The sequence below is a fragment of the Rhipicephalus sanguineus genome, chromosome 6 (assembly GCF_013339695.2).
Source record: "Rhipicephalus sanguineus isolate Rsan-2018 chromosome 6, BIME_Rsan_1.4, whole genome shotgun sequence".
NCBI classification, from domain to species: Eukaryota; Metazoa; Arthropoda; class Arachnida; order Ixodida; family Ixodidae; genus Rhipicephalus; species Rhipicephalus sanguineus.
In genome coordinates, this window is record NC_051181.1 from 42845718 (window position 1) to 42861057 (window position 15340).

The window sequence follows — 15340 nt, forward strand, 5'->3', positions numbered from 1 at the left end:
TATTAGTACTTATGCAACTTCGCCGCATCAAGTTCGAGGTCTCAAAATTCGCGTATCGCAGCAGTGAATTATAGCGCAACCACTTGAGCTATGAATATCTGCATAAAGACAATACCTTGCACGCTGTTTGCCCAGACATCGATATGCGATAAAGTGTCCTGTAAAGATAGCCTACTCAAGACACTGCCTAAAGAACCGCTGCACTTACAAAAATAATAAGCTCTTAGTAAGACAATTTTTCCTAATTTTGAAGCTTCTGAAGCTTTCTTTTTGAAGCAGACTTTCTCTCACCCCGTTTTTTGAGGGCCCGATTTATGTCATTTATGTGCAGCATAAGCCGTGCATAGCAAAACTGCCGCAGATGGTCCAAGCAGCACTTTTCAGAGCAAAATATTTCTTTGGCCAGACTGCTGTTTAGCTTATCGTTCAGCACAGTAGTTACGCTGCACATATGCGCGACCACGCCTATGTGTTCCACAAAACATTTCTCCATGTCCTTCACTGCCTCGAAAAAAACAACAGAAGGCAGCGTCGAATTGGCAAAAAGACCGCCTTCCTTACCATGAGACTGAAGCATGGCTAAGGTTTGGTGGGAACCTGAGAATGCCGGATCACCACTCCTTAGGAATGGCTCACAGGTGCTCACGCAGTTGCTGCCCTCCCGTTGCTTGCGGCTGCCTCCACAATCTCTCGCGTGCGCTGATTCCCGTCATGAAAAACGGTAGTGCACGGTTTCATACAACGGTTTGCACCCACACTCATGTCAATGAATGGCCATATTTCCTTCCTTCGCCCTTCCACCTTGTTCGCATGCTCACGCAGGCGGTGGTTTAGACATCGACCTGCATGCCGGATGTAAGGTCGTCCCCTACAAGAGTGGCAACTTGTACACGACTTGCTTCGTGCAGTTAACATACTTGTTTCGGCGTTTTACCCCGCAAGGAAGTCGTGTACAAGCTGCCACTCTCGTTTGGACGAGCTTACGTCGGGCAAGCAGGTCGCTGTCTAAACCACCGCCTGCGTGAGCATGCCAACAGGGTGGAAGGGGGCAAGGATGGAAATTTGGCCGTTCATTGTCACGAGTGTGGAGGCAGCGGAAAGCAACGGGAGGGCAGCAACTGGGTGAGCATGACTTCAGTTTCATTGACAGAGAAGGAAATTGCCATTCTGGGGGAGTGATTAGCTGATGCGCGCTGACACACTGCGAACCTGTGCTTTTGGTGTTTTTGTTTTGTCACACCAATATTTATATGTCACATTTCGACAATACCTTCGGTTGGAAGTTCGTGTCGGTTTCATCCTTTGTCTAAGAAAGCTTTGCGCAAGAAGTGTTGATCATGAAAATATATGACTACAGAAGGCGACAACGCTAATTTCCTCTACAAGAGGACGAAAAAGGGAAGGGGACGCGCATGCGCTCGAGCTCATCGCGGCGTTGTGCAGGAGAGAATTTCGGCATGTCTAGCCCGCGTTTCAAAGGAAGAGTGGAAAGGGGGAGGGGAGAGGGGAGAGGGAAAGTGGAGAGGAGGTGTGTGGAGAGGGTATGCGCATGCGCAGTAAGGGTGGTCACGCCGCACACCACCACCACCAGATTGAGCTCCGCCTTAAGATACTTCGCATCTAAAAGCAAGCAAGCAAGCACAATCCCCAAGCTGCAGACCAACCCTCCAGCAAGGCCAGCAAGAAACTAACCAACAAGTAAGCCAGGTGCAAGTTGCGTCAACAAGAGACCAACCAATCATTCAAACCCCCGCATACCAATGCCTTCTTGCCGAAAGTATACTCAAAAACTATGTTAGCTGAAAATAAACAGGAGCTGGGTACTCTCCGCTTCATCCACACTCAATCCGAACCCAAAAACACGGAACCGGATATAGCCAATGAGCTTCCGCAGCAAATACTCAGAAATAAGGATACCCTGTCTAATGATATTGCCGCTCTAGAGCAGCAAATGAGAATTTCGAACAAAAAATATGCACTGAGATACAAAACATAAAATGAAAGAGAATTGAAAAACACCCGTTTGCAGCACGAAGCCACAAGGGAATCCACGCGGATTTCACAGACAGAGAGCTTCTTAGTTGCAGAAAATGTCGCCCTGGTCACGGTATCGAGCCATGGACCACCCCGGAAAGGCATTGGTCCCAGGTTCGATCCCCACGCCAGGAACAACTTTTGACTCGCTTTGGCCACAGGCTCCTGTGGGGACGGCATTAGAATACCGACCTAAACTCTCGTCGCAGCGGAAATCTATGAAGGCTTTAATAAACATTCTTTTATACTTTAATAGACAAACAGGGCTTTAATAAACAGTCTGCCCCCGCAGCGGAGCTGCGGTTCCCCTGCGTTTTCCTCGTGATTTCCTGTCATTTTCTGTGATCTGTTGTGATTTTGTGCGGTGGTCTGTGGTAGAATACTTGTAGAGTAGAGACGCTCGAGAAAGGACGCGAAGGAGTCCCTGCCACACTCACCCCTACAGCAATGACTTAGGCCAGGTTCGAGACGCTCTTTGTTTCGCTGTGCGGCTACCACTTCGTCCTCAACTTGCTGGGACAACTTTAGGCCATATTAGAGTCTACTAAATTAGGGGGAGTGGTCGGGAAGGCCGGATGACCAATGCATCAACAGTGAAGCAAAAGGGGGTAAAGCCGCTCGTGGCGCTGTGATCGGTATCCTGCAACCTATGGTCATTCAAGAAGTGCGCGCTCCTCCGCGAAAATGGTGCAGAGGCAGAATACCCGCTTCCCACTCATAACACCCGGTTTCGATTTGCTGTTGACGATATTGTTTCGGATATGTTTGTGTAACTATCACAGTTGCACTGGTTTTCCTGTTTTTAGTTATTGAAAACTCGCTTCAGTTGCTACGCATTGCCACAAAAAGTCATGCTAAATGTCAAGATGAATAAAAGAAACTTGGGAGTGAACGTAAATATTTGTAGAGCCACCGCACAGGATTAAAAAAAAGCATGGCCTCAAAAGTATGGCCTCTGAGATTTTTTGCGATTTCTAACTCGGATGCATACCTTCGCTTAGGCCAAATGCAAGAATTCTTGCTGAACAAGTCGTCGTGGCAATGAGGCTTGTGCGCACACTCTCCTTGAATTTATTTCTTCTGCATGGAGCTCTGTTTTATGTTATCTTCCTCGCAAAGAACAATAGAATTTGTGCACAAGCATCCTCCGCGCGGTGACGCTTTAAGTAGGACTTCTCGGATTTCGTCTAAGAATAGATGTGCGTCCGAGTGTCGCATTCACAAAAATATCGGACGCCATACTTCTCTTTATGTTTTCGTTCAATGCCGTGCGGTGGCGCTACAAATAGTTGCGCTCACGGTCAAATTTCTATTATTTTTCTTGACATTTCGCGTTATTTTGGGCCAGTGGGTAGCAATTGAAGGGAGTTTTAAGAAACAAGGAAAAAGAAAACCGGTACAACCATAACAATTTATACAAAAAAAGACAAACGACCATCAACATCTGCATCTTCAACCCGGGCCTTTTGAAGTGGCAAGCAGGCATTCCTCTGCACCACCTCTGCACCACTTCGCTGGAGCCGCGCGCAGCTCCTAAATGACCACATACTTCAGGCCACATACATCGCAGGGTTACACGCGCCTTGACCCTATTTTCGCTTCACTTTTCGAAGCTCGTTCCGAGCACTCCCCATGGTTCTAGCGCACTCTATTGCACTCTAGCCCTATTGGCCTCGAGATCTAGGAGTGGCGCCCTCTCGCGTGTGACGTCGGAGCGGGGACTCCGATTTCAACCGCGCTGCAGCAGCCGCTGCTTCTCTATGCGGATCGTCTGCTTCAGGTAGGAACTTTGTCGAACGAACAGCCTCGCGACGGTCAACTAACGCCTGCATCGAATGTTTTCGAGTGTAACCTTGAACTTGTTTTATTTGCGGCCCAATCAACAGGGCCAAGAAATCCCTCGGATGGCCGACGAGTGCGCCGATGCCACCGACCGCATTGGCTGGTAAGAAAGTGAAACTATGTGTGAGTGTTGTCGCTCGTTATCTTGTTTCCGCCGTACGATACTAATTACCTTGGGTGTTTCTTTCGACATTTCAGTAAGCGTGCCGTTCTCCAGCATCTCCAAGTATGTAGATAAAGCTTGCGAAACGTCGCGGTGTCTCATCGAGGGCGAGGTGGTGTACGACGCGGACCACGTTGTTGAATGCGCGGTCGAGGCCGTCAGTGGAGATCGCATCACCGTCGCAGCTCTCGTCCTGCAAACAAGTGGACTTACGAACCCACCACACAACGTCTCCGTCGTGATCGACTGCAGTGAAGTGGCCAATGCTCGCTGCTCGTGCAAAGCAGGGTGAGGCAATGTCAACGTGTAACGTAACATAGAATTTATGTTCACTGCTGGTCTGCAGTTGGTGTCGAGCTCATATCACCTTTTGCATTTTGTTAATGTTTCTAAATTAACAGGCAAGTTCACTATTCCGAACTAGTTTGAATATTTAATGTTGGCACCATGAAATATTTAATTGCGGCACCATTTCTATTATTTCTTAAAATGAGACGAGACTTCATAAATATTTCGCAGCTTTAAAATTTGTATTGCCACCACAAAATAAGACTGCAGGTTAGGGAAGTGGAGTAAAAATGCATATTGTATGCATGAACCTGGGAAGGCCAATTGCAATATAATGTAACGAACATAGTCAATGTGTGCCTTTTAACATTTTATCATAGTATACACTCTACTCTGCAGGAACTACAAATGTAAGCACGTGGTAGCTGTACTGCTCTACGTGCATGCACAAAAATCCCTTATGCAGCTGTCATCAACAGAAAAGCCACAACAGTGGGGTAAAGTTCATAAAGAAAAATTGAGGCAGGAATACGAGCCAAGGAAGATAATAAATCTCCCCTGCTTCGAACAAGTAGTAGGAGATTGCATGCATTACAATTTGAGCCTTCTTTTCAGTGGCTCCTTAAAATGTGAATGGAAACCTTTAATATTTTATTACAGAAGTTCTTGCTCACAAGTAGCAAGCAAGTCATTCTTCTATGTACTATTTCTTACAATTTACACAAGCAATCCAAACGGCTGAAATTACGTGCATTTGCATTACACAGACGGAAAAAAAGACTGTAGCTGACCTCAGTTAACATCCGCGTAATGGGAAGGATTCGTGGTTTGGTAGAGCATGGTTCTTATGAATCATAACTGTTCTTTAGTGAATGGTTAATACTTCTTTACAATTGGTTGCAGAGTGATGAGGAGTACAGTGCATGCTGCTGTTTGTAGCGCCAGAGAGATCCATTGAAGAGTGCCTGATACACAGTCGCAAAATCTGTCAGATCTCATGCAGTGTGGGAATCGATGTAACGCGAAGCAGTTAGCAAGGAGGTGCATATATCGCATTGCTTGTCTTTTAAGCAAATGAAGGCGTTCATGCCATGACATATAGTTCACTATTACATGTTTGTCATGCATACATGCATGTTTAATCTGGTATATACCATGTTAATGAAACGTATATTCTGGTCAAGGAAACCAGAAACAGAGCGAGCCACAGGACAATGACAGTTCGCGCTGTTTCTGGTTTCCTTGAACATGTACCAACTGGCCCAAATAAGCACTCTATATAGTAAATCTTCCCGTACATACAGTGCACGACCTGCCATTTACGTTTGTCACGCACTCATGTCACACCATACCAATTTCCTTATATGTCAGGCTAGCGAAACAGCCGCGAGCGCAATATCAGCGTGGTATGTAAGTCGTGCCGTGCATGACGTACATGCATCTATGATTTTCATATTACCACCTGTCATTTATGTTCATCATAAAGAAATGTCCCGCCATACCACTTTCGGTATATATCCATTTAATGACATGGTCGCGAGGGCCTCAACATCGTGTCTTGCAAATCATGCTGTACATGACATGTATATCATGGTTTGCACATTACGACCAGTCAGTTATGTACGTCATGCATTCTTGTCAGGCCATACCAATTTTGGTATACATTAAGTTAACGAAACTTCCATGAGAGCACCTACACCGTGGCATGTAAATCATGCCATTCATGACATGCATGTCATGATTTTCATGCTATGACCTGTAATTTATGTTCGCCATGCAGTCACATCATGCCATATCGATTGTGGGATACATGCCATTAACGAAATGACCATGAGAGTACAAAGTCTTAGGCGGCTACATAGATACACTCGAAGTTGCAGAAGTTTTCTGTTTATGGTCTGAAGCTGGGCACCCGGGTTGTTAGCAAAGAGGTTTATTGAAAAGTGGCGCATCCCCAACGGCCCACGGGGCATTTGCCCATAGCACATACCCATAAATACGACTAAAATTCATTACTGGGTTCATATTGGTGGCACATAACCCCAGGAATGACCCAATACTCATTGGTACGCAATCACAAAAATGGCCTGCATAACCAAGTGACACTGGTTGGTGTCAAAAGTATTTTTTAAAGAGAATGTTTGTTGTTGCCATACTCAATGGCACACTTTATCATCAAAGAGGTTCAGCTGCCTTGGGCAACACTTCAGGGCTAGCTGAGGTGTCTTTTACAAAAATATTATTATACATAACAATGCCATTTCAATGCTCACTATTGCACCACACTCTTTGGGTAGCAATACCCTTTTTTAACTATGAAGTGCCTGCATTTTTCAATACATTTCAGTGGGCTTTGACCAGAGCAAGCATTTCAAGGACTGCAGTTCAGTTCTAAATACATTGGGCAAGCATGACCAGCTTGAATTCACTCCATTTCCCCTCTTTGTTGCAAACACTATTGGGTTGTTGCTGTGGTTATGTAAAATCCAATAACATGACGCTGCTCTCTGGTGTAAAGCATCGATGTAGGAGTGTTTGCTTGCAGCGCTGCAGCACTGTTCTTAGGCACTGAAACTTATTGCTGCCAAGTGTGTGTTTCTGTTTTTCTCATGCCAAACAGCAGCACCATATCATGAAAATCACGTCATTGCCACAATATCAAGGTTTTATTTGAGTCATCTGCACGTATTTCAATCATCTGCATGTAAGTTTAGCAAAGTGAGATGGATGAAATTTTGCAGCAGGCATTGGCTTTACAAATTTTTTTGTATCACACGTGTATATTCTGTTGCAGATGAAAATGAAGCAGCTCCCGGAAATCCAGGGTGACATCCTGAACAGACTACTTCAAGGTCTTCCTTATGTTTCACCTGCCTAAATGCACCTTGAACAAGCTACCACGTGTAAGTGCAGTTTTGGTTGCACGTAAAGAAGGAACATAAGGTGTATCATACTTAGACTGCAATTAAAACTCTTTAGTAAGGTTGAGATTTACAATGTAAATTGCAAATTGTCAAAACAATTCTATGTATTGCTTGTGCATACAGGCAGTCTTACTCTGTTGCAGCATACAAAGAAACAAGAGATCAGTTTTTGATACTCTGTAGGATAGCTAATTGAAAATATGTGACGTGAATTCAGTCATTGTGATGAAGTGCTTGTTTGTTTTCTTGTTTATGTGGTAATTTCATGTGAAGTGCCTCTGTGAAGTGCCTCATGTGAAGTGCCAAGACAGTCATGAAGATGTAGAAAGAGCCTTGAACGTCACATTAGAAGCGCGTTTCTTAGCTCTCAACCGACTTTAAACTATCTGGAAACATTTGGAAGCGCTCATGCAGTTGATGGAATGTAAAGCAGTACCCATAATGACTAATACTGCAGTACCCATAATGACTAATACTACGTAGTAGAGAATTAAGCATCACTTGTTTGGTTCTCATTGTGATCATTCAATTATTATTATCTGGGGTTTAACGCCCCAAAACCATGATATGATTATGAGAGATGCCGTAGTGGAGGGCTCTGGAAATTTCGACCACCTGGGGTTCTTTAACATGCACCTAAATCTGAGTACATGGGCCTCAAACATTTTCTCCTCCATCGACAATGCAGCCCCCGCAGCCGGGATTCATTCCCACGGCCTTATGGTCACCAGCCGAGCGCCATAACCACTTGACCACCGTGGCGGGGCAATCTTCATTCAATTGCATAACATTATAAAGCATATGAATATGCACCCAGATTTAAAAGAAATACTGCTGACTCTATAGGTGCCTGCCTTACATAGCGATTTGCACGAGGTACATTTAATGAAACAAGACGTATCCTGTCCATGCAAAGAAAACACTGCTCTAGCCACTAATTAGCACCATTGTTTTCTTTTTATTGACCCACTGACGTGGTAGTTGTACTCATAGTATGATACGTAACGTTTGAAATAGTGAATAATACAAAGAAAATGGGTGATATTGACATATGGATTTGTTTTAGTTCTCTTTTTAGTCAACTTAGCCCTTTGGTCCTTTTATTCAAACTCGTTATCTCCTCACTTGCCCAACTGATTGTTTGGAAAAATATTTCGCACACACAATTATTTGAACACCCACACACACTGTGATTAAACATAAAGTTTAAATGGAAACAAAATAGGTTACTAATAGTGTGTCAAAGAAATTGAGGGGCAATAAAAGTACAAAAAATGCAGTTCTAAATGACAACTTAGTTATTTGAATTACATTTTCTTAGTGTGATATGGAAGTAACAGGTAGTCATAAATGTCTTTCTTCGTTCTTGAGAGTTTCATCAGTCAAGTATTGCATAGTAAGATTGAATGTGCAGCTCATTTACCTTAGTAGAGTGCTGAAGGTGAAAACCCAATGACAGTTTCGTTAGGTGTGCACAATCGCTGTAGGACTATCTTAAACGTGCAGGGCCTCTTTGATTGCTGCAGTGTAGGGCTAACTACAAAAAGTAAGCATTATGAAAATATGCTTTTCACTTATTCAGTCAGGAATGAACCTTATAATGCATATATATAATACACACACTTGAGAAAAAAAAATCTCGTACATCTGTTGCATAAATATGAAGGCCACCTCATGCCTGTCTTTGTAATCTGAAAAATTAATCAATTCTAAATGCAAACCTCTTATAAGTTATGTGCTACATTGTTATGCGCCACTAATTGTGAGGTCAGAACCTTCTGCAGCCATAAAGAACATGAAATAACAGCCATGAATTAGAAGAGGAGATGCTTAGCCCATTTCTTGTAGTCACAATTGTATGAAGCCAGCAGATAATGAAGGATGCAAAATCCAGTGAAAGTTATTCATAGTTTTTGATTGAAGTGTAGGGATGGTAAAAGTAAAGACAAATGAATGTGGATAAAAACACAACTAGCCGTCAGTAGCAGCCAAACCTACAGATGTATGTGCTAAAGAACTCATTCACAGAGTGTAAGCCAGTGTAGTGCCGCTCACACGCTAATGGCAGGATCGGTGGAACATCCTTCTCACCAGTTATGTTATGACATCAACTATAGTACTTAAAGGACCCCTGACACCAAAATTGAAACCTCGAGATGTTTTTGTTGTTTGACTTTCCTGTATGCTGGGACATATCTGACTGATTATTAGTGAAGAACGTTGCCTTTAAGATATCTTAATTTGGTTTTAAAAGTAAGCGTGAGTGCTCATTTGAGTTGGCTGCACCTCGCGACATCCTGGTATGACGTAGATAGAGGCCCCGTGTGACGTTCCACGAGTAAAGCAAGTATTGTGGACGTCACGGAAGGTTTGCGGGGTGCACGTGCACAATACGACGACTGGCACCCGGCGAGGCCTATTGTTCCGCACCCCTCTCGCTTTGTTATCGGGCTGCTCTCGAGGTAGTTTTCGTGAGGGGACACGCGCTTAACAGGTTTAACCCATACCGAGGCACCCACATACTTTCAATCTCTACCGCGCGCGGGGCCCCGATTTGAAAACCGCGCTGTCAACGTCACCACAGCTTGAGTACACGTGGTCTCTGACGCTCCCCCGCATGGGGCGCTAGTTTCTTGTGGTTTTTAGGCGGGCGTTTTGAAGTGACGCTAAAATGGGCACAATTAACTACGCTAGAATTAGTTATACGATATGCTAGACCATTTACGATTTAACTTAGGGATTACCAGACACAAAGCTACAAATTACAGGAAAAAAGTCACCAAGAAAAATTTTGCTGCCAGGGGCCCTTTAAATTATCTACAGGTTGACTAGGCATTGCAGTCATCATGAAAATGTGGTGGGTAAGCCACTAGTCACTTGAAAGTATGTTCTCACATATGTGATATCAAGTTTGTCTGTTCTTATCTGAACTTTGACAATTTGCTTACATTGCCCCAAATTGTCCATGAGTGAGCTCATCTAACAACGTCATTTGAGCAATACCGTGATAAGCAGCTGCAATGAGGATTTTTAGTTGCATTCAGCATTTCATTATCACATTGTTGATAAAATTTGAAGAAACTGACAGCTCTTGTACAAAACAAACTTTGATGATTATGTTATTTATTTTGATTTTACAGCTAGAACAGTCCTGCAAGAAGAAAAACAAGGACATGACACAACTGGGCCAAGGACATTGAAGACAGCTATCAGGGAGCTTGCAAACTGGGCTACAGAGGTGTCGGTAGAAGACGTTTTCTGCAGCCTCTGTCAACTGCGTGGTTCTGATGACATTGAGAAAATAGAACGTGCTACGAGAGGGCAGAGCACCAACAATTTCTGGCTGGAGCACCGCATTGGTGTGATAACTGCATCGGTGGCCCACAATGTTTTCACAAGAGTGCATACTATTCGGACGAAAATGGGGCCTCATGATGTGCGCCCTCTGTTGAAAGAGTTAATGCGAAAAAATGTGTAAAGACGGGAGACATGCAGAGAGGCATCAGTCTTGAGCCAACTGCTAAGACCTGCTATTTGGAACAAAATAACCACCACAATAATCTTTGTATTCAAGAATGTGGCCTATTTGTGCTCCAGGACAAGCCATTCATTGGTGCAAGCCCTGATGGTGTTGTCACGTGTGCTTGCTGCCCACCGAGACTTCTGGAGGTGAAATGCCCCAAGAGCATAGAGAAATTTATTAAGTCAGAAACACGTTGTGAAGGTGGCACCAGGTACATAAAGCACACAAGCCGCTACTTCTGTCAAGCACAGGTGCAGATGGGAGCTACGAGCTTTAGTGCAACCGACATGTTTGTTTATGTCAATGAGACAGAGAACATAACTCTGAATGTGCCTTTCTCGCAACCTTATTTTGAAGACGTAATTGAAAGGTGTACTTTTTTAGGCAATATCTTTTGCCACATATTCTTCATTTGGTACAGTAAGAATGTTGTATGACGGAGAGGCATAAGCTGTGATAAGCAGTAAAAAGTGCACAAGCTTTTAGTGCTGAAGTTTTTTTTTACTTACAGGTATAGTCAAATGTTCATGAGATGAGGCACCACAACAAAACTTTCTTGGCTTAGGTGCATAGCCTAGAAATTTGCAATGCATGCAGTAGTGTACAACATAACGTTTAAATGGCTGCAAGCAGAGCTGGCACTGAAATTTGATGTCTTTTTGCAAAAGCCTTTTCATGTAAACTCCTGGTGCTGCTGGCAGAGATGTGTCTGCATTTGCAAATCACAAAACAGTATTGATGAGCGTGCACTGACGAGACGGTTAGCATGTATTGGCGACAAACTTTAGCGCAATCAGAACACGAGGAAGTAGAACAAGGTAGTACTTAATGAACTAAGAGTACTGCCTTTTACTGCCACTGTGTATTATTACGACGACTTACTTTTTCAAGTGTGGATGTCGCTGGTTATAAATAGCTTGAGGTAGACATGTAACGTTACTACCATAACTTGGCTTTGCTACACCTTGTACTTTTCTTATGTTCAGCAGACCAGCTGATAGAGCGCAATTCATTAAAGGAAACACCAGTGACATGAGATAACAGCCACAAGCGCTTTTGCTGGTTGCATCTGTGTTATATTAAGGCTCAGGGAAAAGCTAATACATCTTTCATTGTAGAAATTCATGCTGGAACTGTAATTTGCTTCTAGTATCATGCATGCTCTTGATTGTGCAATACATGTTCGCACATACTTGTCATCTGAGTAAAAAATAATGCATCATTTTTATTTATTTTTAGCATATCACAGTGTGAAGGCAGTTTATGTTGCGTGTTTAAAACTTGAATGCGTTTCTTTCTTTTTGTTAAGTGATGTGGTGCAAGCTGTACAAAATGTCCACAAAAGGGCATCAAATAAATGCGTGCAACCATGCTTGATGCAGGCACTGTAGCAATAAATGTGTTCTGCTTATTCAGTGCTCAGTTAAAGAAAGTTCACGCAAATTATCGTGCACACTAGTCAAGAAGCCCATTTATGTTTTGTCCCATGTTTAACACGATCAGACATGGGCGCTTAAACCCACACGGGATAAGATGTAATGCACAGCCAATTGGTCCTGGCATTGATCCCTAAGCGAGAATTTTGTGACAAGATTGTTAACCGTTCATGTATTGAAAAATGCAGTGTAGCATTTTTATATGTTGTTTGAGTGGTCATTGCAATAAAGGCAACCGTAGTGAAATTTCATGTGCTCACTAGTTTGTACAACAGCAATTTATTCACAACTTCTCGCTTCACAAATACAGGTATAGTGAGGGCCTGTTGCTTTGCCCAGGGAACTTTGCAGTGACTTTCTAGACACTTTCACACAAAGTAGCACATCATTGAACAGCTTACATGTAGTTCTTTTCCAACTTTTGGTCTGCACAGAATGTACCTTTTCTGCGCTTTCACATCAGAGTTAACATCAGGATGTGTCGTTGCCTATGTACATGCAGTCTTTGCTTCCACTTTCACACAGATTTTGCCTTGTTATCACTGACTTGCTAGTGCTTAGTGGTTTTGATGTTGCTACTTAGCTCATGCATTCATGCTAGCAGTAGCAGGCATCTACCGATGGTGGCGGAATGCACAAGCACTTGTGTTTCATTGCTTGGGAGCATGTTAAAAAGGCCAAAGTGGCCAACCTATTCCATAATCTCCCACCACAGTGTGCCTGACATGCTGCTCATGATTTTAGCACATAAAACAAGCTCCTTAACGCTGTCGTGTTAAAAGCCCAGAATTTAATTTTGACTTTCCATATATGCGTGCATGTAGTGACTGCTGTTTGCTGTTCTCCTGCTTGCCTGTGAATTCAATCTCAGCAGCTAATATTGCTGGCTTCTAGGTCAAGGTGATGCCATGACTGATGACTCACTGCTACAAGCCATATTACAAAGATGGCAAAATTATTCTGCAAAATATTTCAGTTACGTTGCAAATTACAGCTGGCTGAAACTAATGACATTACATTACTACTACTTTTAGCAGTCTACCTATGACACATCATTCAGAGCCTACAAAGTTGCATGCTTTACCTGCCATGGTGGTCTAGTGGCTACGGTGCGTGACTACTGACCCGTAGGTCGTGGAAATGAACCCTGCCATGTCAGCCACATTTCAATGGCAGCGAAATGCTAGAGGCCCACGTACTTAGATTTAGGTGCACGTTAAAGAACCCCCAGTAGTCGAAATTTCCAGAGCTTTCCACTGCAACGTCCCTCATAATTATGTCGTGGTTTCGGGACGTAAAACCCCAACAATTGTTATTATTAACAAGCTATGTGGCTTTTCTGTGAGCCTGCCCCATTCTTACGTTTGGCACTCAGAGTAACTTGCCCTTTGTTATATTTCCTTTCCTTTTCTGGTCAATTTTTCATGCAATAAGAGGAATGGACATGCCATATTTTAGTCAAAAGTAATTCGGAAAGTTACGAGTTAATTTTCTTGAAATAACTTGCTTGAAGTAATTCATTACCCCACTAAACCACCAGCCCAAAAAGGTAATTCATTGCAGTTACTCATTACTACAAAAAATAATTTAATTACTCTAATGTCATTACTGCCAAGTATGGCATACTACTAGATGCAGTCACCTATTTCTTGAGATGTTTGTGCAATGAACATGAGGTAGTAGTCTCTCTAAAAATAAAAACGTGTGTGTTGGTCCCGTGATTTACCTAGTAAATAGCTGACCTCAGTAATGAAACAGCAGGGGGAAGGAGTTTAACAACGACCACTGGGTGTACAACAGATCACTACAGAGCAGTTGCATCATTTCGGAGGAACCGTTTCTCACTGAATATAGGTTTTGACAGATTAGTTGTGCCCACAATAACTGTGATGATGGCATCAATATACGGCAACAAGTCCAGATCCAGGCGGTTTCGGAGAATTTTGAAGAGCTTCATGCGCTGGATTGCCCGCTCTACATGGACCCCGGCCCTTGTAACTGCCTGGTTCGTGACTGCTTCTTCTGTAGTCAGCTGAGGCTGTTTCAGAAATGGCGGCCTGATCATTTTGATATTTTTCTCTTTGCAGAGTTCTTGAATTAGAAATCTCTTGTCTACCATAACTGCATCAACAGCTGGAATACAAGTTTCAAGTAGTCCTGTATCTTTAGTTATAAAAGAGTCCGAAGCCTTGCCACCATATGCTGCACTGACATAACTGATAAGACCACCAGGGGTCTCACTTACCAGCACTTTTGCCGTGTACGTGCGCTTGTAATGGCTATACGTTAGAATTCTGGACTTCAGGTCCTTCGGCCTTTCACACGGTAATTCAGTGCAATCAAGCACCATCCTTGTGTCCGGGTACTCTTTGAAATACACGGTCATACATGCTGTGACAGCTTCTTTGCTTGGCAGAAATATTGCATGTTTGAGCACACCGGCCAAGATCATGATAGCTTCCTTAAATATATTTGCCGCTGTCGTTCTGTGAATTCCAAAAAGTACTGCCAGCAAGCCAAATGATGTGTCATGGTACAGCTTCATGACACACAGGAGAACAGCGTCCGCATTAGAAATACAGAAGTTTCTAGCCGCTCCTGAGACGCGTGCTTCAGTAAATATTTCACTGATGTTGTAAAATAACTCGAAGCAACAAATTCCGTTCATAACTGCGAGCACCTTCTCATTTTCTACTTTGCTAATCGTGATTAGCTGTCTCCTGCCAGTGACACAAACATCCAGTGTGTTCACCTGGACACCTGCGTCATTCAAGTGCTGCAGCTCCATGAAAACACCTTTGAAGAAACGGAAATAAGGCACAAATGGTGCTTTGTCATACAATAAAAGTATATGAAGACACAGAACGTATTTGAAAGTATGAAACTTACAAGCTTCAACAGCTTCATCAGGGTGTACTGTGCCAAGAACTTCAAGTGGCATGCTTGGTTCATCTTCACTTGTAGAGGCTGGTAGGAAAATAATGTGAGACTTAAGAGCAAGCAAGCACAGTTCTTACGCTACGTGGCTGCATACACTGAGAATGCCTTTCTACTTGCAGCCAAATCAGGAGCAACCTAAAAACTAAACGCTATACTGTCGCAACAACAGCGGCAGGAGAGTTTGGGACAA

The 15340-nt window shown here is 43.3% G+C and overlaps 1 protein-coding gene across 1 annotated transcript; it reads right to left on the reverse strand.

Annotated features, from left to right (window-relative positions):
• Nucleotides 1-13860: 13860 nt before the first annotated feature.
• On the reverse strand, nt 13861-14764 carry LOC119397835 (uncharacterized). The gene has a single exon (XM_037665188.2). The coding sequence runs from the start codon at nt 14753-14755 to the stop codon at nt 14015-14017; it is 741 nt and encodes a 246-aa protein (XP_037521116.2). The 5' UTR covers nt 14756-14764; the 3' UTR covers nt 13861-14014.
• Nucleotides 14765-15340: the final 576 nt, after the last annotated feature.

Excerpts from the sequence above, each read along its gene's own strand:
- LOC119397835 (XM_037665188.2), bottom strand. The coding sequence starts at position 14,755 with ATGAAGCTGTACCATGACACATCATTTGGCTTGCTGGCAGTACTTTTT.